Raw genomic sequence first — 23048 nt, 5'->3', positions numbered from 1 at the left:
ATTGACAAAATGTCGAGAATTCCTGGAGCTCTACGGCTTGGCCGCTAAATGCTGCTTCTACAGCTGTCCCTTCAGAATTGCCCAGGTAATAAGAATGGCTAAAATTACAACCATAGCCAGAAGTGTTGGCAAGGGTGGGGAACAACCAGAAGTCTCCTGTGTTTATTCATCGAAATGTAAAATAGTAAAAACCACTTTGGAAAAAGTTCTGGTCATTTCTTATAAAACAAAACCATACACAATTGCCCAAGGAATGTGGTCTCTAAACATTCCATAGTTTGAAGACAAGGCACCAGGATCCTGGCCCATATACCCCTTGCCCTCTTAATTTGGGGGTTAAGGTCAACCTGCCATTGAGGCCAGTATCCCTGGATTTCACTTCATATCAGCTCTGCTCCTACTATTAATAATCGCCAGTGTCTTGCAAACGTAAATGCTGGTCCCCAAAAGGAGCTGCAAGAGAGTATGGTTGATCCAACAAGCCAGACACTTTTAAATTAATGTAGTTATGCATTATTCAATAAATACTTATACATCCACTAGGTACCAGGCATTCTAGGGGCTAGGGGAAAATAAAGAAAACCCACGGATCTTACTCATGTGGGGTGAAAAGTACCAAGTAATTTCATCTCTCTGCACATCAATTTTCTCATCTGCACGATGGAGATCTGTAAAAATTGGGACAGGTTTTACAATTTTTTTTTTTTTTAATTTACACTGTTTACAATTCAGTCGTGGTTAAATGAGATATCGTATGGAAAATGCTTTGCTAAACCACGACTGAATTGTAAACAGTGTAAATTGTAAAAAAAAAAAAAAAATTTACGGCCGGGCGCGGTGGCTCAAGCCTGTAATCCCAGCACTTTGGGAGGCTGAGACGGGCGGATCACGAGGTCAGGAGATCGAGACCATCCTGGCTAACACGGTGAAACCCCGTCTCTACTAAAAAATACAAAAAATCTAGCCGGGCGAGGTGGCGGGCACCTGTAGTCCCAGGTACTCAGGAGGCTGAGGCAGGAGAATGGCGGGAACCCGGGAGGCGGAGCTTGCAGTGAACTGAGATCTGGCCACTGCACTCCAGCCTGGGCGACAGAGCGAGACTCCGTCTCAAAAAAAAAAAAAAAAATGTACTAGTAAGTGCCCAGTCAATTAAGCCTATTATAATCATGTGAAGGACTTTATCTACTACTAAATGCAAAGAAAGACAGAATGACACATTTTTTAGTATGTTGTCTCCAGACAAGGCATTTTAATTATGCCTGGGAACCTGTCAGCTGTGTAACATTAGGGCCTTTTTTTTAAAGTCCTATCCTATAAAAGTGTGACTCTTTCTGAAGATCTCATAATACAGCTTCTTTTTCTTTTCTTTTCTTGTTTTGTTTTGTTTTGTTTGAGGAGAGGTGTTTCTTTGAGACGGAGTTTCACTCTTGTCGCCCAGGCTGGAGTGCAATGGCTCAATCTTGGCTCACTGCAACCTCCGCCTCTTGGGTTCAAGCGATTCTCCTACCTCAGCCTCTTGAGTAGCTGGGATTTGCCACCATGCCCAGCTAATTTTGTATTTTTAGTAGAGACAGGGTTTCTCCATGTTTGTCAGGCTGGTCTTGAACTCTGACCTCAGGTGATCCACCTGCCTCAGCCTCCCAAAGTAATCGGATTGCAGACGTGAGCCACTATGCCAGGCTTATTTTATTTTATTTTATTTTATGTTATTATTTTTTTTTATTTTTTTTTATTTTATTATTTTATTTTTGAGACAGAGTCTCGCTCTGTCACCCAGGCTGAAGTGCAGTGGCACAATCTCATCTCACGGCAACCTCTGCCTCCCGGGTTCAAGTGATTCTCCTCCCTCAGCCTCCCAAGTAGCTGGGATTACAGACATGCACCACCACACCCAACTAATTTTTGTATTTTTAGTAGAGACAGGGTTTCTTCATTTTGGTAGAGACAGGTTTTCTTCATGTTGGCCAAGCAGCTAGTCTCAAATCGTGGGCTCAAGTGTTTCTCCCGCTTTAGACTCCCAAAGAGCTGGGATTACAGGCATGAGCCACTGCACCTGGCCAATAAAACTTCTTTCTAAATGTCAGAGCAGCAGGCTGGGTGCAGTGGCTCACCCCTGTCATCCCAGCACTTAGGGAGGCTGAGGCAGAAGGATCACTTGAGCCCAGGATTCCAGATCATCCTGGGCAACATAGCGAGACCCATCTCTACAAATAAAAAAATTAGCTGGGTGTGGTGGTGCATACCTGTAGTCCTAGCTTCTCAGGAAACAAGTCGGAGGATTACTTGAGCCTGGGAGTCCAGGCTGCAGTGAGCTGTGATCATACCACTGCACTCCAGCCTCAGTGTCAGAGCAGCAAAAGTCCATGCACAGATGCTAGCAGTGGACATTTGGATTGCTTCCACCTTTTTACCATAATAAACAAGACTGGGCTGGGTGCATGGCTCACGCCTATAATCCCAACATTTTGGGAGGCTGAGGCGGGAGGATCGCTTGGGCCAAGAGTTCACAGCCAGCCTGGGCAACATAGTGAGACCCCTGTCTTTACCAAAAAATCTAAAAATTATCAGAGTGTGGTAGCAGGTGCCTGTAGCCTCAGCTACTCAGAAGGCTGAGGCAGGAGGATCACTTGAGCCCAAGAGGTTGAGGCTACAGTGAGCCATGATTGTGCCCCTGCCTGGGTGACAGAGTAAGATGCTATCTCCAAAAACAAAACCAAACCACAAGACTCAAATAAAACAGCCTTGTACATCTTTGTCCACTTCTCTAATTGTTAACTTAGACTCGAGTCCTTGTTCAGGGCACTTTCTATCATACCATATTTCCATATTTCTTGGAAATTCATTTTCCTACATCATTTCAGATCTTTGAAGGTTTTCTCGATTCAGATGAGCTCTGCCAGTTTATAATGACTACATTTGATACCCTGAAAAACCTGAATCATCCCTGCATCCAGCTATCAGCAGGAGAATTACTGCTAACTTTGGCGGAAAATGCAGAGTTCCGATTTGAGAAGGTAAACTTTCAGTGTCTGTTTCCTGGGTTCAAAAAGCCAGTAGGACCTCTTCATCTCTGCAGCTACTGAAGTCTCTGCTTGTCCTATTCAGCTGAGAATGACTACTCGTGGATACAGGGTCAAAGCCTTAGTCTGTTTAGTCACGAATATCCATTCTATAAACATATACCAAACAATCACTGTGTTTGTAACTAGAGAGGGAGATTTTTTTTTAAATCTAAGATGTGGTCCATGACGGAGTGTGGTGACTCACATCTGTAATCCCAGCACTTTGGGAGGCTGAGGTGGGTGGATCACGAGGTCAAGAAATCAAGACCATCCTGGCCAACACGGTGAAACCCTGTCTCTGCTAAAAATACAAAAATTAGTTGGGCGTGGTGGCATGTGCCTGTAGTCCCAGCTACTCAGGAGGTTGAGGCAGGAGAATCGCTTGAACCCGGGAGGTGGAGGTTGCAGTGAGCCAAGATCGCACCACTGCACTCCAACCTGGGCGACAGAGCGAGACTCTATCTCAAAAAAAAAAAAAAAAAAAAAAAAAAAAAAAAAAAAAAATTGTGGTCCATATTTTCTATAAGAGTAGAGTTTTTCTGGGGAGATATAACTAACACATATGAGAATACTTTAATTTAGATACTCATCCAGATGGGTTAAAGGTATCAAGATTTAAAAAGCTGTAAGTGGTCGGGCGCAGTGGCTCATGCCTGTAATCCCAGCACTTTGGGAGCCCAAGGCGGGCAGATGGCTTGAGCTCAAGAGTTCGAAATCAGCCTCAGCAACATAGCGAAACCCTGTCTCTACTTAAAATACAAAAATTAGCCAGGTATGATGGTGCACACCTGCTATTTGGATGGCTGAGGCAGGAGAATTGCTTGAACCCAGGAGGCGGAGGCTGTAGTGAGCTGAGATTGCACCTCTAGCTTGGGCAACAGAGTGAGACCCTGTCTCAAAATAAATAAATAAATAAATAAAAGTAAATAAAAAGCCATAAGTGACCCTAGAAGGAGGCAGACTTAGAAATCAAAATTAAGAGAATTTATCTAAATGTATATAAAATTAAAACATCAAGAAGTAACTATATAGTTATGTTATTTAGAAATAGAGAAGGATATGCTGGAAGAGACAAAAGGGGTAAAAGAACCCTTGTCTCTGGAGAAAAGACCCGAGGAAGAGGGAGGAAAGAAGCTTGAAATGCCACTGGACTTTTTAAATTGTGTTCCCATATTGTACTTGGGTACAAATAAAAAGTAATTTAAGAATGATGAGAACCGGCTGGGTGTAGTGGCTCACACTTATAATCCCAGCAGTTTGGGAGGTTGAGGCAGGCAAATTGCTTGAACCCAGAAGTTCAAGACCAGCCTAGGCAGCATAGTGAGACCCCATCTCTACAAAAAAATTTTTAAAAATTAGCCAGGCATGGTGGCACACACCTGTGTTGCCATCTACTTGGGAAGCTGAGGCAGGAGGAGTGCTTGAGCCCAGTAAGACAAGGCTGCAGGGAGCCATGATCATGCCTTTACATTTCAGCCTGGGCGACAGAAGGAGATCTTGTCTCAAAAAACAGCAACAAATAAAATAAATTTAAAAACAACAACAACAAATGATGAGCACCCTTTTTTTTACCCTATTAAAATCGCAAAGATGCAAAAAGAATGACATTATACGAGCATGGTGAGATGGGCATTTGTATCAGTTGGGTGCTTTTAGCAGCAAAAAAGCCCAGCAGGTAGAAGCTTAGCCAAAGGATTTATTCTCTCACATAATAACAAGTCTGGACACAGAGTATTTTCCAAGATTAATTCAGTGATTCAACGGTGTTATCAAAGACCCAGGGGTTTCTTCATCCTTCTACCTTGTCTATTCATGTGGTCATAAGGTAGTCGGAGCAATTTTGGACTTTCTGAGCAGAGTAGACTATGTCCAAGAAGAAGAAAGATGTTGCCTTCCTTTTTATGTCTTTATTCAGGGAAGAGAATCTTTCCCCAAAACCTCAGTAAATTTACCCTTGTGTTAGCCAGAATTTTTTTTTTTTTGGAGGCAGCATTTTGCTGTGTTGCTCAAGCTTGAGTGCAGTGGTGCAGTCTCGGCTCACTGTTACCTCCACCTCCCAGGTTGCTGTGATTCTTCCACCTCAGCCTCCCAAGTAGCTGGGATTACAGGGACCTGCCATGACGCCCAGCTAATTTTTTGTATTTTTAGCAGAGATGGGGTTTCACCATGTTGGCAAGGCTGGTCTCAAACTCCTGACCTCAAGTGATCCGCCTGCCTCAGCCTCCCAAAGTACTGGGATTACCGCCATGAGACATGAGACACCGTGCCCAGCCTACTGGTGCTCATGATGGCCATTTTATATTAAGTGGTTGAGGTGTGCCTCTCTGAGAAGGTGACATTTCCACAGAGACAGGAACCCATGCATCTGTGGGTAGGAAGACTGGTCCAAGCAGAGAAATGGACCAAAGCCCAATGGCTCCGGTTTGCCTTACCTGAGCCTGATGGACATCTCTGGGAGGAAGATAGGTAAGGACTCCACTGCCATTCTCAAGAGTCACAGTGGAAAAAAGCCCAGCTTCCTTGCAACACTTTTATTAGTTTGTCTTGTTGTAAAATCAATACATCAATTATTGAGGAAAACTTAGAAAAAATACAGAAGCAAAAAATCTAATATTCTATCACTCAAAAATACAGTATTGACAGCTTTGATTATAAATCCTTCCAAATCCTTTACATATGTATACACACATACAGATGTATTTTAAGTGATTTTGATTATAAACTTTAAAAAATAATAAACAGTTTGTTTAAAAGTCACCCCCTAGGGGTTGGGCGCAGGGGCTCATACCTGTAATTCCAGCACTTTGGGAGGCCAAGGCAGGAGGATCACTTGAGCCCAGGAGTTCGAGACCAGCCTGGGCAACATAGAGAGACCTTGTCTCTACAAAAAATACAACAATGACCTGGGTGTGGTGATGTGTGCCTATAGTCCCAGCTACTCGGGAGGCAGAAGTGGGAGGATCATTTGAGGCCAGGGGCTCAAGGCTGCAGTGAGCTGTGTTTGTACTGCTGCATTCCAGGCTGGGCAACAGAGCAAGACCCTGTCTTTAAGAAGAAGTCACTCCCCTAGGACCTTTCAGAAATGGCCACAATATCATCAATAGCCATCAGTGTCCTACAGGATTACAGTCTTAGTAATTTCTTTTTCCTCTTCAGGTACCAGAAATTATGGGAGTTATCTGTGCCCAGTTATCCATAATCAGCCAGCCTAGAGTCCGCCAACAAATCATAAATACCGTGAGTTTATTTGTATCCAGACCCAAGTATACAGATATAGTGCTCAGCTTCCTTCTGTGTCATCCAGTGCCATATAACAGGTAACAGAACCCCGTACAGCCTCTGGATTAAACTGGAGTATGTGACACAGCTATGGGTATTGTGAAAGATGGTTGCCCTAAAAAATCTAATGATTCTATTGTAGAGAAGACACGATATACATAAAGCTGGTGATATAAATCAGAATATAATACATAATCATCAGAAAAGAATCCCACAAATCCCAAATGAAGAACATTCTGTAAGATAATTGAACTGGACTCTTCAAAAAAGTTAACATCATGGAAGTAAAACTGGTGGTGAGGGAACTGTCCTAGATAAAAAGATACTCAAAAACATACCCAAATGCATTGTGTGACCTTGATTGGATCCTGGTTCAAAAACAAAAGCTATAAAGAAAGCTTGGAGAAAATTTAAATATGGACTCTATACTAGAATATTAAATTGGTGTAATTTTCTGGGCAGACACAGTGGCTGACACCTGCAATCCCAGCACTTTGGGAGGCAGAAGTGGGCAGATCACTTAAGGCCAGGAGTTCAGGACCAGCCTGGCCAACATGGTGAATACAAAAAATACAAAATTTACTAAAAATACAAAATTTACCTGGGCATGGTGGCAGATGGCTCTCATCCCAGCTATTTGGGAGGCTGAGGCAGAAGAATCACTTGAACCCAGGAGGAGGAGGTTGCAGTGAGCCGAGATCACACCACTGCACTCCAGCCTGGGTGACAGAGTGAGACTCTGTCTCAGACAAACAAAAAAAATTAGTGTAATTTTCTTAGGTATGAAATACTATGGTTATACAGAAGGATGTCCTTATTCTTAGGAGACCAGATACTAAAGTTATTTAGGGGTAAAGTGTCATAATGTCTGCAACTCACTTGAGAATGATTTTGCCTAAAAATAAGGCAATAAATATATACATTTAAAAAGTAAATATGCATACATAAAGAAGACTGGAATCAGAGAAAGGATCAAACAGGATGGATTTTTTGTTTATTTTTGTGGGTACATAGTAGGTATAAAGATGGCATTTTTGACTAGTGTGTTTCACATTTGGAGGCACCCTGGAAATTTCCACAAAGATGCCTATGGAAGCAGTAGGAAGGCTTCAGAATAAAGTCCCATGCCCCCACCCCACTTTAACCAGAGCAACACCTCTTTTTGTCTGCTTTCTCTATTGTGATTCTGGGCAACTATTTTATTTAAGAAGAGATTTCCCTGCTTTAAACTATTTGAAAAGTATTATTTTAAGTGAATGGCTGTCACATAATATCTTGGTGTAGTGCTTACTATGTTCTCTAAACTGAACTAAATCGAATAACGGAATACTTTTACCCATCCAGAGAAAAAATTAATGCAGATTTTTTTTAAAGCTGGGCATGGTGGCACGCACCTGTAGTCCCAGCTACTCAGGAGCCTGAGGCAGGAAAATCACTTGAGCCCAGGAGTTTGGGGCCATAGTACATGATGATTGGACTTGTGAATAGTCACTGCACTCCAGCCTGGAGTAACAGTCTTACTTTTTTTTTTTTTTTTTTAAGAGACAGCGTCTCAATCATAGCTCACTGCAGCCTTGAACTCCTGGGCTCAAGTGATCTTCCCACCTTAGCCGCCTGAGTAGCTGAGACTATAGGTGTGTACCACCACACTCAAGCTTTTTAAATTTTTTAAAATTTTTTTGAGCTTGCTTTTGTATATTTCTCTAACAAATTGTTCTTAAATGTTTGGTACTTGCTACAGCTTATCTGTACTCAACTCTTACTTAAAAATAAATCTTTCAGAGGCTGAAGTGGGTGGATCACCGAAGGTCAGGAGTTCCAGACCAGCCTGGCCAACATGGTGAAACCCCATCTCTACTAAAAAAAATACAAAACTTAGGCCAGGCACAGTGGCTCACGCTTGTAATCCCAGCACTTTGGGAGGCTGAGACGGGCGGATCACGAGGTCAGGAGATCGAGACCATCCTGGCTAACAGAGTGAAACCCCATCTCTAGTAAAAATACAAAAAATTAGCTGGGTGCAGTGGTGGGCACCTGTAGTCCCAGCTACTAGGGAGGCTGAGGCAGGAGAATGGTGTCAACCCAGGAGGTGGAGGTTGCAGTGAGTTGAGATCATGCCACTGCACTCCAGCCTGGGTGACTGAGTGAGACTCTGTCTCAAAAAAAAAAAAACAAAAAAAAAAAACCCACAAAAATTAGCCTGGTGTGGTGGTACGCACCTGTAATCCCAGCTACTTGGGAGGCTGAGGCAGGAGAATCTCTTGAACCTGGGAGGTGGAGGTTGCAGTGAGCCGAGATCGTGCCAATGCACTCTAGCCTGGGAGACAGAGCAAGACTGTCTCTAAATAAATAAATAAATAAATAAATAAATAAATAAATAAATCTAAGTACAAAATATTAAATATATTTAGTTTTGTTTTTTGTTTGTTTGTTTTTTTTGAGACAGAGTCTTTCTCTATCACCCAGGCTGCAATGTAGTGACACAGTCATAGTTCGCTGCAGCCTCAACCTTCCAGGCTCAAAGAATCTTCCCACCTCAGCCACTGGAGCAACTGGGACTACAGGCTCACACCACTAGGCCCAGCTAAATTTTTTATTTTTTGTGGTTTCTCGATGTTACCCAGACTGGTCTCGAACTTCTGGGCTCGTGATCCACCTGCCACAGCCTCCCAAAGTGCTAGGGTGACAGACGTGAGCCACTGTGTGCTGCCCTATTTAATTTTTTTAAGTATACTTTTAGTGTTATTCTATTGCTTGTATTTGTTCTACCTCTGGGAGGACTTTGAGAACTGCTGTAGATCATATGCAAACTATGGAGTCTTTTAAAAATTTGACTTTACTCAGGAAATGTTATTTATTTATTTATTGTTTTGAGATGGAGTCTTGCTCTGTCGCCCAGACTGGGGTGCAGTGGCGTGATCTCGGCTCACTGCAAGCTCTGCCTCCCGGGTTCACGCCATTCTCCTGCCTCAGCCTCCCGCGTAGCTGGGACTACAGGCGCCCGCCACCACGCCTGGCTAATTTTTTATATTTTTAGTAGAGACGGGGTCTCACCGTGGTCTCGATCTCCTGACCTCATGATCTGCCCTCCTCGACCTCCCAGAGTACTGGGATTACAGGCGTGAGCCACCGTGCCCAGCCAGGAAATGTTATTCTGATTATATTTTTGTCATTTACTTGAAGTTCATTATGTCACAGGGGAGCAATGACTGGGCCGGTGGCGCTCGGGTAAAAGAATTTACCAAGACAGTTGTCGGTAGAGGAAGGCAGATTTATAAGAGAAAGTAGGAAAATAACGGTGCCAGAGAGACAATGGGCAGCCTCCAAAAGAGAAGCCAACTGCCAGGAGACAAAGGCTTGGTGGAGATTTTACAGCATAGTGTTCATGCTGTGTGTTGAAGAGGGCCTTGTGCAGTATAGATAATGCCAAGTTGCAATGAGCTAATTTGAAGGTGTCTGGCGATAGTTGGGCAGAGGAAGATGGTGAGTTAATTGTGCAGAAGGGCCGTGTCCTAGACCATGAAGAAAGGCAGACTTACGTTTATCTGCTTTTTCTTTTTACTTTCCCCTGCTCCTACCAGCCTGGCTTCCTTTCCCTAGTTACTAGGACTCCACACGTTAGTGGATTTACATATAGATTGGGGTGATTGTTCTTAGGAGACTACCTAAAGCATCAACTATGTGCAAGGTGCTATTAGGCCCTATAAGTAACGGACAGGGCATGCACCCCGCCCTTAAGCAGCACCATCTGGTAGCCACGTTAGATGCATAAGTATTCTAAAGCTAAGTAGGGAGTTCTGTGGAAGCCCCTAGGTCGGGACTTAATTAAACGAAGGGTCAGGAAATGATTTCTGAAAGCAGAGCTGCCCCCAAGCTGATGAAAGCTAAAAGCCAGATGCAGATCAAAGTGGCTGGAGAGAAAAGTGGATAGTAAGAAGGGCTCAGATACCAGGGATCTTTTTGCAGTGATGGAAATGTTCTAAAATTGGATTGTCGTCATGGTTGCACAACTTTGCAAATTTACTAAAAGTCAGTGAGTTGTATACTTAAGACAGTATTCACTAATTATTTTTTCATTTTCTATAGTAATAGAATCCCTGAACTTTAGTTGGGTATTTGAAATACTTTTATTTCCTAGACGTTTTGCATATAGGTGTGACCGTTTGTCTAAATTCTGGATGCAAATTGAAGTAGTACATGCAACCTATGACAAATAACCTTAAAGGGAGAGAGTGGGCTCATCATCTTTCTTCTTCCTGCCACCTGGAAAGTGATGTGATGGCTAGAGCTGAGGCATGTTGGCCAGGATGGTCTCAATCTCCTGACCTCGTGATCCGCCCGTTTCGGCCTCCCAAAGTGCTGGGATTTCAGATGCAAGCTACCATGCCCAGCCACTAAAGCTGCTTTTAAAAAGTGGTCAGAAGTTAGTAGCGATAGATTGGGACCAACTAAGAATTGGGATAGTGAACTTGATATTACGGGAGTTGGAAAGCCACTGAAGAACTTTAGTTAAGGGACTTACATCATCAGATGTGGATTTTTAGTGTGACTCCGGTGGAGATGGATTAGAGCCTGTTCTGCCAGATAGGAAGAAGGACAGGCAGTGAAGCAGTTGCACCTTTTCAGGCAAAAGATGATGATGCCCTGATTAGGGCATGCCTCCAGAGATGGAGAGGAGGAGGGAGTAAAGAAACAGGAGCATTGGCCAGACGCCATGGCTCACACCTGTAATCCTAGCACTTTGGGAGGCCAAGGCGAGTGGATCACCTGAGGTCAGGAGTTCGAGATCATTCTGGCCAACATGGCGAACCCCGTCTCTACTAAAAGTAAAAAAATTAGCCAGGCTTGGTGGCGTGTGCCTGTAATCCCAGCTACTCTGCAGGCTGAGGCAGGAGAATTGCTTGAACCCGGGAGGCGGAGGTTGCAGTGAGCTAAGATCGCACCACTTCACTCCAGCCTGGGCGACAGAGCGAAACTCTGTTTCAAAAAAAAAAAAGAAAAAGAAAAAAGGAAATAAGAGCATCTGTAGGCAGACCTTGATTGAATCAGAAAGGAATGGCAGGGAGGAAGAAGGCATTCAGGCTAACTCCCCACTCCTCAGTTTTTGACTTTGGAGGCCAAGTTAATGGTGATATCATTTACTGACTCAGGAATTACACTACATTTTCACCACTGACTGTTTCTCTATGGGACATGAAATACTTTGAGGAACTCAGTTCACTACTGCAGGACCAAACAAAGAAGTCATAGAGTGCATATGTGACATATGTCCCTCATACTACCCTGGTGCAGTGCTCTGTCCCAGCACTCCACCAGAAGAGACAAGAGGCTGTTTCCCTTTCTATTCTGTAAGGACGCTACAACAAGATATTTGTTCTTAAAGATGTAGGCTTCTTCGGTCTCCCAGCGCAGTGTTTGTTAAAGTGTCTGAAACACTGCCTCAGAATCCCCTATGAAACTTGTTTTAAAAAAAAAGAAATGCATCTTCTGGCGAGGTATGGTGGCTCATACCTGTAATCCTAGCACTTTAGGAGGTTGAGGTGGGTAGATGGCCTGAGCCCAAGAGTTCAAGACCAGCCTGAGCAATATGGTGAAACCCTGTCTCTACAGAAAGTGCAAAATTAGCCAGTTGTGGTGGCACACCCCTGTAGTTCCAAATACTCAGGAGGCAGAGGTGGGAGAATTACCTGAGCCCGGGAAATTGAGACTGCAGTGAGCTATGATCATGCCACTGCACTCCAACCTGAGTGTCAGAGTAAAACCCTGTCTCAAAGAAAAAAAGCATTTTCCAAGACCCTACGTCAGACCTACTATATTAGTCAGGACTCTTGGTTGGAAGTAGCAGAAACTGAGCTCACACTACCTTAAGGAATTGTAGAGGCTTATATTACAGCAAAGTCCAAGGGTCTGTCATCAGGATTGAATCCCGAGACTCAGTTTTCATCAGGGCTCCATTAATCTCTCAGATGGACTTGCACTAAAGGTGGCAAAAATGGTTACCATCAGCTCAAAACTGCAGCGGAAAGGGGGTGTCATTTCCTTTTTAGTTCTGACAGATGTCCCGGGCAGGACTCTGGTTAACCTGGCTTGGAGTCAGCTCCCACCAAACTACACAAACCAAATAGGATTATTATTAAGGATCTTGAAAAGGTAGTTTCCCAGAGGGATGATGGGCAAACAAAACCCATGTCACAACTACAGAATCGGAATCACTGGAGGTGGGAAGATTTTTTCCTTATTTTAAACAAACTCTCCAGGTGTTTCTCGCATTGAAATTCGTGAACCATTGGCTTAAAGGCTGTGCGCTTTCTAAATTCAGATGCATTTTCAGCACACTTAAAATGTGCGGCAAACCAAAAGCATTTTGCACCACTTCTCTCACAGTAAACAGCTTCTCAAAGCACTTCGTTTACTCCCTCAGGAATTCAGAGAAAATAACCAAGGGTAAGTAAACGTGGGAATTTCTTTATGTCATCCCAGATCAATGTTCCTGTTCTGCCATCTCATCATTCTGCAGCTGTGAGCTTTTTCAGCATCCTATATTGCCTTTCTGGCCTTTTCTTTAGGAGTTCTTTGGGACCTTCTTACTTTGCTTTATTAACAAATTAGAATCACTGAGGTGAGGAGTGAAATGTTGGGATAGTCTTTAAGCCTCTCAAGTTTTAGGATGATTCTCACAGTTGGAAGACCATACTTTTTTTTCTTTCTTTTTCTTTTCTTTTCTTTTTTTTCCCCCTGAGTCTCACCCTGCCACCCAGGCTGGAGTGCAGTGGTATGATTTTGTCTCACCTCAGTCTCTGCCTCCTGGGTTCAAATGATCCTCCCACCTCAGCCTCCTGAGTAGCTGGGACTGCAGGCACACACCACCACACCTGGCTAATTTTACTTTTTTTGTAGAGACAGGGTTTCGCCATGTTTCCCAGGCTGCTCTTGAACTCCTGGGCTCAAGCAATCCTCCCTTCTCAGCCTCCCAAAGTGCTGGGATTACAGGATTATAGGCCACCACATCTGGCCTGGAAGTTCACACTTTAAAAACTTACTCTAGCGTACAAAGATGCCTAAGTAGATTCTGAAAATACAAGAATGAATTAAAAGCATGAGTAACTCCCAATTTTCTTCCCACTGTAAGTATGTTCTTCCACAATGTTTACGTAACACTCAGGTCCTACATTTGAATCAATGACAGAGAAGTTATTACATATTATTTTTCTTTAGAAGCGATCTCTTCTAAGCAGGATCGAAGCTTTATTTCAAAGATTAACTTTAGCCAAAATTTGAGGACTACAGACGAGATTGAATACATGTGTCTATAATGCCTTCTATGAACCTGGCATTGTGCAAGTCCCTGAGGAATTCCTAGAAGAAGAGCCAGAAAGAATCCTTTCCTTCAGAGGGAACAGATACACACATAAAGAACTGATGATAGCACACATAAGATTGAAGCGACCTCTAAGAAAAAGAAATTTTTTAAGTGCTATGAGAACTCTTATGAAAGACATGGTGAAGAAGCAAACAAGGATTCCTAGGAGACGTGATGCTGGAGCTGGACCTTGAAGGGTTTTGATGGGCAGAGAAGAGTTTTGGAAAGAGTCTTCCAGTTTAAGAAAGTGACATAAGGGTCGGGTACGGTGGCTCATGCCTATAATCCCAGCACTTTGGGAGGCCGAGGCGGGTGGATCGCTTGAGCCCAGGAGTTGAAGACCAGCCTGGGCAACATGGTGAGACCCTGTCTCTGCAAAAACAAATTTAAAAATTAGCCAGGTATGGTGGCACATGCTTGTGGTCCCAGCTATTCGGGTGGCTGAGGCAGGAGGATTGCTTGAGCCCAGGAGTTCAAGGCTGCAGTGAACTGTGTATGGCACCACTGCACTCCAGCCCAGGTGACAGAGTGAGACCCTGTCTTTAAAAAAAAAAAAAAAAAAGATAGTTACATAAGCAAAGTTATAGGGTTTTCAAAGTTTGAGTTTTATTAGGTAAAGGTGAATGGTCTGGATGGTTTGAGCACAGAGTGTGTGATGGGGAAGTGGTGGGGCTGAAAAGTTAAGTCAGGACCAGGTTATGAATGGCCTTGAAGTCCATGCTGAGGCGATGGGAACTCGATTTGATAAAACTTGGGGGTTTTGGGGGTGGGGGGCAAGGGGAGGGAGACCATCAGGACAAATACCTAATGCGTGTGGGCTTAACACCTAGATGATGGGTTGATGGGTGTAGCAAACCACCGTGGCACATGGATACCTATGTAACAAACCTGCACATTCTGCACATGTATCCCGGAACTTAAAGTAAAATTTAAAAAATTGGCTGGGTGCAGTGGCTCAGCCTGTAATCCCAGCACTTTGGGAGGCCAGGGTGGGCAGATCACTTGAGGTCAGGAGTTCGAGACCAGCCTGGCCAACATGGCGGCACCTTAGCTCTACTAAAAATACAAAAATTAGCCGGGCTGGTGGCAGGCACCTGTAATCCCAGCTACTCGGGAGACTGAAGCAAGGAAATTGACTGAACCCAGGAAACAGAGGTTGCAGTGAGATGAGATTGTGCCACTGACTCCAGCCTGAGTGACACATAATAAGAATAATAAAATTTTAAAAAAAAATAAGTAAATAAAAGAAAATACGGAGCAATAGGAATCCTACTCTGCTTGTTGGCAAATAATGGATACAACCACTTTTTTTGTTTGTTTGTTTGTTTGTTTTTGTTTTTTTTTTGGTAGGGGACAGAGTCTCACAAGAAGGAATCAAAAAAACCTGGGGAGTTACTGTTATGAAATCAAAATCAGTCTTTTGACACCCTGAAGAACTGAGTAGAGAGGAGAACCTCTTGTAGATTGCATGGAATCAGCCTTTCTCCTGAACCCTCTTGCTCTTTGGGATTTCCAGGCACCTGGCTGAGGTGTGGAGAATGCTGGCGGTGGAGCTTCCTAGCACGACCTGGATTCTGTGGAGGCTCCTGAGGAAGCTGCAGAAATGCCATAATGAGCCCACGCAGGAGAAGATGGCATATGTGGCTGTGGCTGTAAGCCCTTGAGCTCTGCCCCTCTAATGTCAGCCCCTCCCAGGATGACTGACCCCACACCCCAGTGGAGAGTGTTCCTTTTGGTCCCTCTCAAAGCCTGCATCTGTCATTCATTTATAAGTCTACAGTGTTTCTGCCAAGAGATTGACATGGAGGGAGCTGGGGAAAGTGAAGGAGTCAGAATGCTTTAATACAAACTTGTCCAACCTGCCTTTTTTTGTTTTTGTTGTTCTGTTTGGTTTTGTTTTAGGCTTTTGACAGCCTGAAGCCATGGTGTTTAATTTCTGTCTCTAGTGATAAGCAGAAAAGAGGGATGAGGAAGGGGCTTTGTTGACCCAACCAGAAACAGAAATTAAGAACCCATGACTGTCATCTCTCCCTTGGAAACTCCCTGGTTTAATATGTTTAAAACATTCCTTCCCTCATATTCTAAAAAATATGTATCATCATAGTTAAAGAACAATGCAAACTTGTGGGAAAAAAAACTTCAAATATTGTAGAACTGTAGAAAACAAAGTGCAGACCAGATGCAGTGGCTCATGCCTATAATCCCAACACTTTGGGAGACCAAGGCAGGTAGATCACCTGAGGTCAGGAGTTCAAGACCAGCCTGGCCAATATGGTGAAACCCCATCTCTACTAAAATAAAAAAATTAGCCGGGTATAGTGGTGCTCACCTGTAATCCCAGCTATTCAAGAGGCTGAGGCAGGAAAATTGCTTGAACCTGGGAGGCAGAGGTTGCAGTGAGCCAAGATTGCATGCTACCACACTCCAGCCTGGGCAACAGAGTGAGACACCGTCTCAAAAAAAAAAAAAAAAAAAAAAAAACACCAGGCACAGTGACTCTCACCTGTAATTCCAGCACTTTGGGAGGCCAAGGCGGGCCGATCACTTGAGGTCAGGAGTTTGAGACCAACCTGACCCCAACATGATGCAACCCCATCACTACTTAAAATACAAAAATTAGCCAGGCATGGTGGCGGCCACCTGTAATCCCAGCTACTCAGGAGATTAAGGCAGGAGAATTACTTGAGCCCGGGAGGCAGAGGTTGCAGTGAGCCGAGATCATGCCACTGTACTCCAGCCTGGGTGACAGAGCGAGACTCTGTCTCAAAAAAAAAAAAAAAAAAGAAAGAAAGAAAGTGCAGATCTCCCTGAGCAGAGGTTGGCCAGCTTTCTGTAAAAGACCAGATGGTAAGTATTTTAAGCTTTGCAGGCCCCATATAGTCTCTGTCACATATTCTTTGGATTTTTTTTAAACAATCCTTTTTTTAAAAAGTGTAAAAACCTTTCTTAGCTCATATCTGTAACAATCTCCCTAAAAATGAACTTTCCAGAAGTCTTTATACATATATAAACTTTTGGTGTATCTATTTGGTATACATTTTTTCCTTTTAAATACTTTATTTTTTAGAGCAGTTTTAAATTCACAGAAAAACTGAGCAGACAGTACGGCGTTCCCATAAACCTTCTGCCTCCACACACACACACAGCCTGCTCCACTATCAACATTTACTTTTTACTTTATTTTCTCCCCGACCAGTTTATGGTTCAGCTTTCTGTGCTCTCCATTATTGTTATTCTTCTTTTTGAGACAGGGTCTCACTTTGTTGCCCAGGCTGGACTGCAGTGGCATGATCTCAGCTCACTGCAACCTGTTCTTCCTGGGTTCAAGCGATCCTCCCACATCAGCCTCCCTGAGTAGCTGGGAATACAAGAGAGTGTCACCATGCCTGGTTAATTTTTGTATTTTTTGGTAGAGACAGGGATTTCCCATGTTGCCCTATCTGGTCTCGAACTCCTGGGCTCAAACAATCCTCCCGCCTCAGCCTCCCAAAATGCTGAGATTACAGACGTGAGCCACCACACCCAGCCTTGTATATGTTTTTAATTGGCCATTTATATTTCTTTTATGACTTGTTTGTTCATTTCCTGTACACCAGTCCTTCTCAGATTTAATATGCACACAAACCGCAATCACTTGGGGATATTATTAAAATGCAGGTTCTGATGTGGAAGGTCTGGGATGGGGCTTGAGATGCTCCCTTTTTAACCAGCTCCCAGGTGATGACAGTGCTACTGGTATGTGGCCTACCCTTTGACCAATAAGCCTTCACTTTTTTTCACTGCTATGTAAGAGCATTTTATATAGTAAGAATAATATATTGATACAAATACTTCTCCAGGTTGTTGTCATCTAACTCTTTTTCTTTTTTTTGAGACGGGGTCTCACTCTGTCACCCAAACTGGAGTGCACAATCTTGGCTCACTGCAACCTCCACCTCTCAGGTTTAAGCGATTCTCCTGCCTCTGCCTCCAGAGTAGCTGGGATTACAGGCATGAGCCACCACACCTGGCTAATTTTTCTGTATTTTTAGAGATGGGGCTTCACTATGTTGACCAAGCTGGTCTCAAACTCCTGACCTAAGGTGATCCACCCACCTTGGCCTCCCACAGTGCTGGGATTACAGGCATGAGCCACTGCACCTGGCCTGTTGTCATCTAACTTTATGGTAAATGTTGCCCTGGCTTTGTATTTGTATGTAGTCAAATATGTTAATAATTTCCTTCATGACTTCATGACTTCTGTATTTCAAAATGGCAGGTGCTTAGTTCCTCTCTGTCTTTTCCACCATAGGCAACAGATGCCCTTTATGAGATGTTTTTGGGAAACAGACTTCGAGCAGCTACATTCCGACTCTTTCCTCAGCTTCTCATGACACTGCTCATCCAGATTCATCATAGCATCGGCCTCACCATGTCTGATGTCGACATCCCAAGTGGCCTGTATACAGAACAGGAAGTGTCTCCAGAGGTCACCCCTTTGTGGTACTGCCCATCATTATTTCATTGACATTAAGTAACACATACTAAGCACTGGGCACTGTGGTGAACACAGGGATAGCCAAGATGTAGTTCTAACTGGAGGGGAGCTTACAACCTTTAATCCTCATGAGCCATCAAGATGAAATGCCCAGGAATCATTCTGAGCTTTCATTGGTTATCTTTGGTTTTATTAGTAACAAGGTAAATTTGGCTATCTGGGTTAGCCAAATGTGGTATTTTGTTAACCCTTTCCTAACAAATCAAGTAGAGATGGAAACAAAACAGCCTAAACCTACCTCCAAAACTGATCCACCATGCAGTGATTTTTTTTTTTTTTTTGTGGAGATGGAGTCTTGCTCAGTCGCCCAGGCTGGAGTGCAGTGGCATGATCTCAGCTCACTGCAAGCTCCGCCTCCGGGGTTCACACCATTCTCCTGCCTCAGCCTCCTGAGTCGCTGGGACTACAGGCGCCTGCCACCACGCCCGGCTAATTTTTTGTAGTTTTAGTAGAGACGGGGTTTCACCTTGTTAGCCAGAATGGTCTCAATCTCCTGACCTCGTGATCCACCCGTCTTGGCCTCCCAAAGTGCTGGGATTATAGGCGTGAGCCACTGTGCCCAGCCGGAGAGAGATTTTTAAGTTCCATTAGAGTCTCAGTAGAAATTTCTTAGTGTTGTTGGTCGGGTGTGGTGGCTCACGCCTGTAATCCCAGCACTTTGGGAGGCTGAGGCAGGTGGATCACCTGAGGTCAAGAGTTTGAGACCAGCCTGGCCAACATGGTGAAACCCTGTCTCTACTAAAAATACAAAACTTAGCTGAGCGTAGTGGCACATTCCTGTAATCCCAGCTACTCAGGAAGCTGAGGCAGGAGAATCACTTGAACCAGGGAGACAGAGATTGCAGTGAGCTGAGATCACACCATTGTACTCCAGCCTGGGCAACAGAGCGAGATTCTGTCTAAAAAAATAATAATAATGATAAAGAAGTTTTTTAGTGTTGCTATGGTACATGGATTTCTTTCAGAGAAAGTACTATAATGTGACATATTTAAGAACACCAGACTAAGTCAGTAGACCTGAGTTCTAGTGCAGTTCTCATTCATCCATTCAACTAGTTCTATACCCTGAGCAAATCTATTGTTTTGTGCCTCCGTTTCCTTATCTATAAATGAAAAGGTCAGGCAAGGTGATCTTGAAGGACCCTTCCAGCTTTATTTATTATTTTGTTTTATTTTTTGAGACAGGGTCTCTGTCTGTCACCCAGGTTGGAGTGCAGTGGCATGATCATGGCTCACTGCAGCCTCAACATCCTGGGTTCACGTGATCCTCCCACCTCAGCCTCCTGCGTAGCTGAACCACAGTTGCCTGCCACCATGCCCAGCTAATTATTTTTATTTTTTGTAGAGAAGGGGTCTCACTGTGTTGCTCAGGCTCCTTCCAGCTTTAAGATTCTCTGATGCTAGGTATGGGATAACAGTTCAGTAAGTAGCTTTTAAAGACAGTGGATGGCCAGGCACAATGGCTCATTCCTGTAATCCCAGCACTTTGGGAGGCCAAGGCAGGAGGATCATTTGAAGCTAGGAGTTTAAGAACAGCCTAGGCAACAGGGCAAGACCCTGTCTCTACAAAAAATTTTTAGGCTGGGTGCAGTGGCCCACATGTGTAATTCCAACACTTTGGGAGTCTGAGACAGGAGGACTACTTGAGCTCAGGAGTTCAGGACCAGCCTGGGCAACGTGGTGAAACCCTGTCTCTACAAAAATTAGCCAAGCATGTTGGCACACACTTGTGGTCCCAACTACTCGGGAGGCTGAGGTGGGAAGATTGCTTGAGCCTAGGAGATTGAGACTGCAGTGAGCAGAAATCACGCCACTGCACTCCAACCTAGGCGACAGAACCAGACCCTGTCTCAAAACAATGTTTTTTCTTAAATTATCGGGGCCAGATGGCACGTGCCTGTAATTACAGCTACTCTGGATGCTGAGGCAGGAGGATCACTTGAGCGCAGGAGCTCAAGGCTGCAGTGAGCCACGATGGCACCCTTGCCCTCCAGTTTGGGTGACAGAACAAGACCCTGTCTCAATAAATAAATAAATAATAAAAATAGTGGAGATAAATTGTGTGGGATAAATTGTATCTCAGTAAAACTTAAAAAAAAAAAGCAGTGTGTGTCTGTTTAGCATCCCAGATCATTTCTTTTATCATAGATTTCCTTCTAAACTCCTGGGGAAATGAGACCTAGTTAGATTTCTTTATGCTGAGATCTTGTGTAAAGGGCCTTACAAGTTATTAGAACATTAAGACTCTTTTGGTCTCCCTACTGCACTTGACTAGTCTTGAAAGTAGGCCGGGCGTGGTGGCTCATGCCTGTAATTCCAACACTTTGGGAGGCCGAGACGGGCATATCATCTGAGGTCAGGAGTTTGAGACCAGCCTGACCAACATGGTGAAACCCCTTCTCTACTAAAAATACAAAAATTAGCTGGGTGTGGTGGCGCGCGCCTATAATCCCAGCTACTCAGGACGCTGAGGCAGGAGAATTGCTTGAACCAGGGAGGCAGAGGTTGCAGCCAGCCACGATCTCACCACTGCACTCCTGCCTGGGCAAGAGAGCAAGCCTCCGTCTCAAAACAAAAAAAAAAAAAAGAAGAAGAAGAAGAAAGTAAAAGAAAAAAGAGAAGAGTCTTTTGGGCAGTCTGGGAAGGAGAGAATTACAGTCCAGCAGTTGTCAATGCATGGCCCTCCTCTGTGAGAATGGGGTGATTGTGTGCTGGGCAGTTGGAGGGACCTACTCAAATCACCCACAGTGTTTTTGTTTGATTTAGCTTTGCCATGCAGGCTACAAAGACTCTCCTCCTCAGAACATGCTGCTTGCAGGAATTCAACATCATGGAAAAGAATAAAGGATGGGCTCTCCTGGGAGGAAAAGATGGCCATCTTCAGGGAGTATTTCTGCTTGCCAAGTGAGGCTTCCTTGTCATGCATACACCCACCTGTTCTAAATCAGCATTGTTTTGGGTATTTATTTCCCTTCTAGTTATCACAGCAACTAAGGTTGAATAACCTCCTTATAAGAGGGTGAGCAAATATCCATAATGCTAGGCAAATTTTTCAGAGGTCCTGGCCCTACCATATACTGTCCTGTAGTTGGGCAAGAACTTCCAGAGGGTCCCCAGCCCTGAGGCAATGCCCTCCGGATGGGAGCATATCTGAGAGTCATTCTGTTGGTGTTGTGTTTTGCAGCGCATTGCTGGAAAGAAATCGGCTCCTTGCACAGAAGGTCATGTACTTATTAGTGCCTTTTCTTAACCGAGGGAATGATAAACATAAACTCACATCTGCAGGCTTTTTTGTGGAGGTAAGACTCATTCTTTAGAAGCTGGATTCAGGAAGCTTACGAAGCAGCAATCCCTGCCTTCCTAGGCTACTTCGAGTTAGTGGCATGTTGGGTTCTGTTTCAAGAGTAAGATAGAAATAATTTTCAGATTCGGCCGGGCGCGGTGGCTCAAGCCTGTAATCCCAGCACTTTGGGAGGCCGAGACGGGCGGATCACAAGGTCAGGAGATCGAGACCATCCTGGCTAGCACGGTGAAACCCCGTCTCTACTAAAAAATACAAAAAAACTAGCCGGGCGAGGTGGCGGCGCCTGTAGTGCCAGCTACTTGGGAGGCTGAGGCAGGAGAATGGCGTAAACCTGGGAGGCGGAGCTTGCAGTGAGCTGAGATCCGGCCACTGCACTCCAGCCTGGGCGACAGAGCGGGACTCCGTCTCAAAAAAAAAAAAAAAAAGAAAAAAAAAGAAATAATTTTCAGATTCAAGGCTGGGCGCGGTGGCTCATGCCTGTAATCCCAGCACTTTGGGAGGCTGAAGCAGGCAGATCACCTGAGTTCAGGAGTTCAAAACTAACCTGGCCAACATGGTGACACCCTGTACTAAAAATACAAAATAATTAGCTGGGCTTGATGACAGGCTCCTGTAATCTCAGCTACTCGGGAGGCTGAGGCACGAGAATCACTTGAACCCAGGAGGCAGAGGTTGCAGTAAGCCAAGATCACACCACTGCACTCCAGCCTGGGCAACAGAGTGAGACTCCATCTCAGAAAAACAAAACAAAAAACTACAAAAAAGAAAGAATTTTCAGATTCAAGCCTCTCGAAATTCTTCTTTCCACACATGCATAATTCAGTATTCCTTGTGTACCTATAGGGTAAATAAATATCCTGTATGTTCTGTATTGTAGAGATTTAAAAGGAAAATATATACTTTAGCATTGGTGGGAAGGTAGTTCCCCACATGAAAGAAAGATAATTTTTTTGGTTGATCTCTGGGTTCTTTCAGCTTCTCCGGAGTCCAGTGGCCAAGAGACTGCCCAGCATATACTCTGTTGCCCGCTGTAAAGACTGGCTACAAGATGGAAATCATCTCTTCAGAATTCTCGGCCTGAGGGGACTGTATAATCTTCTTGGACACCAGGAGATGGTAGGAGGGGCCCCCAGACCATGGATTCTTTTCTTTTCTTCTTTTCTTTTCTTTTCTTTCTTTCTTGCTTGCTTTCTTGCTTTCTTTCTCTTTCTCTCTTTTTCTTCCTTCCTTTCTTTCTTTGCTTTCTTTTTCTTTCTTTCCTTCCTTTCTTCCTTTCCTTCTCTTTCTTTTCTTTCTTTTCTCTCTTTCTTTCTTTCTCTCATTCTCTCTTTCCCTCTTTCTTCTTTGTTTTCTTCTTTTTTTTTTTTTTCTTTTTTTGAGACAGGGTCTTGCTTTGTTGTGCAGGCTGGAGTTCAGTGACACCATCTCTGCACACTACAGCTTCAACCTCCTGGGCTCAAGTGATCCTCCTGCCTCAGCCTCCTGAGTAGCAAGGACCACAGGCGC

General features: G+C 44.1%; 1 protein-coding gene across 1 annotated transcript in view; it reads left to right on the top strand.

Annotated features, from left to right (window-relative positions):
* The first annotated feature begins 2868 nt into the window (after positions 1-2868).
* The window catches only part of LOC103247055 (maestro heat-like repeat-containing protein family member 7), a 41695-nt gene continuing 21515 nt past the window's right edge, over positions 2869-23048 (top strand). The window contains exons 1-7 of the mRNA XM_037984735.2: positions 2869-3014; positions 6219-6379; positions 15218-15353; positions 17993-18183; positions 21005-21142; positions 21423-21537; positions 22518-22658. Of these exons, the coding sequence (XP_037840663.2) occupies positions 2907-3014; positions 6219-6379; positions 15218-15353; positions 17993-18183; positions 21005-21142; positions 21423-21537; positions 22518-22658 (990 nt within the window). The 5' untranslated portion in view covers positions 2869-2906. The remainder of the gene's footprint in view (positions 3015-6218; positions 6380-15217; positions 15354-17992; positions 18184-21004; positions 21143-21422; positions 21538-22517; positions 22659-23048) is intronic.

This window comes from Chlorocebus sabaeus, chromosome 2 (genome assembly GCF_047675955.1).
Source record: "Chlorocebus sabaeus isolate Y175 chromosome 2, mChlSab1.0.hap1, whole genome shotgun sequence".
Classification (NCBI taxonomy): domain Eukaryota; kingdom Metazoa; phylum Chordata; class Mammalia; order Primates; family Cercopithecidae; genus Chlorocebus; species Chlorocebus sabaeus.
The sequence above is the reverse complement of the archived record's forward strand: the minus strand, read 5'-3'. Positions and strand labels throughout refer to the sequence as shown.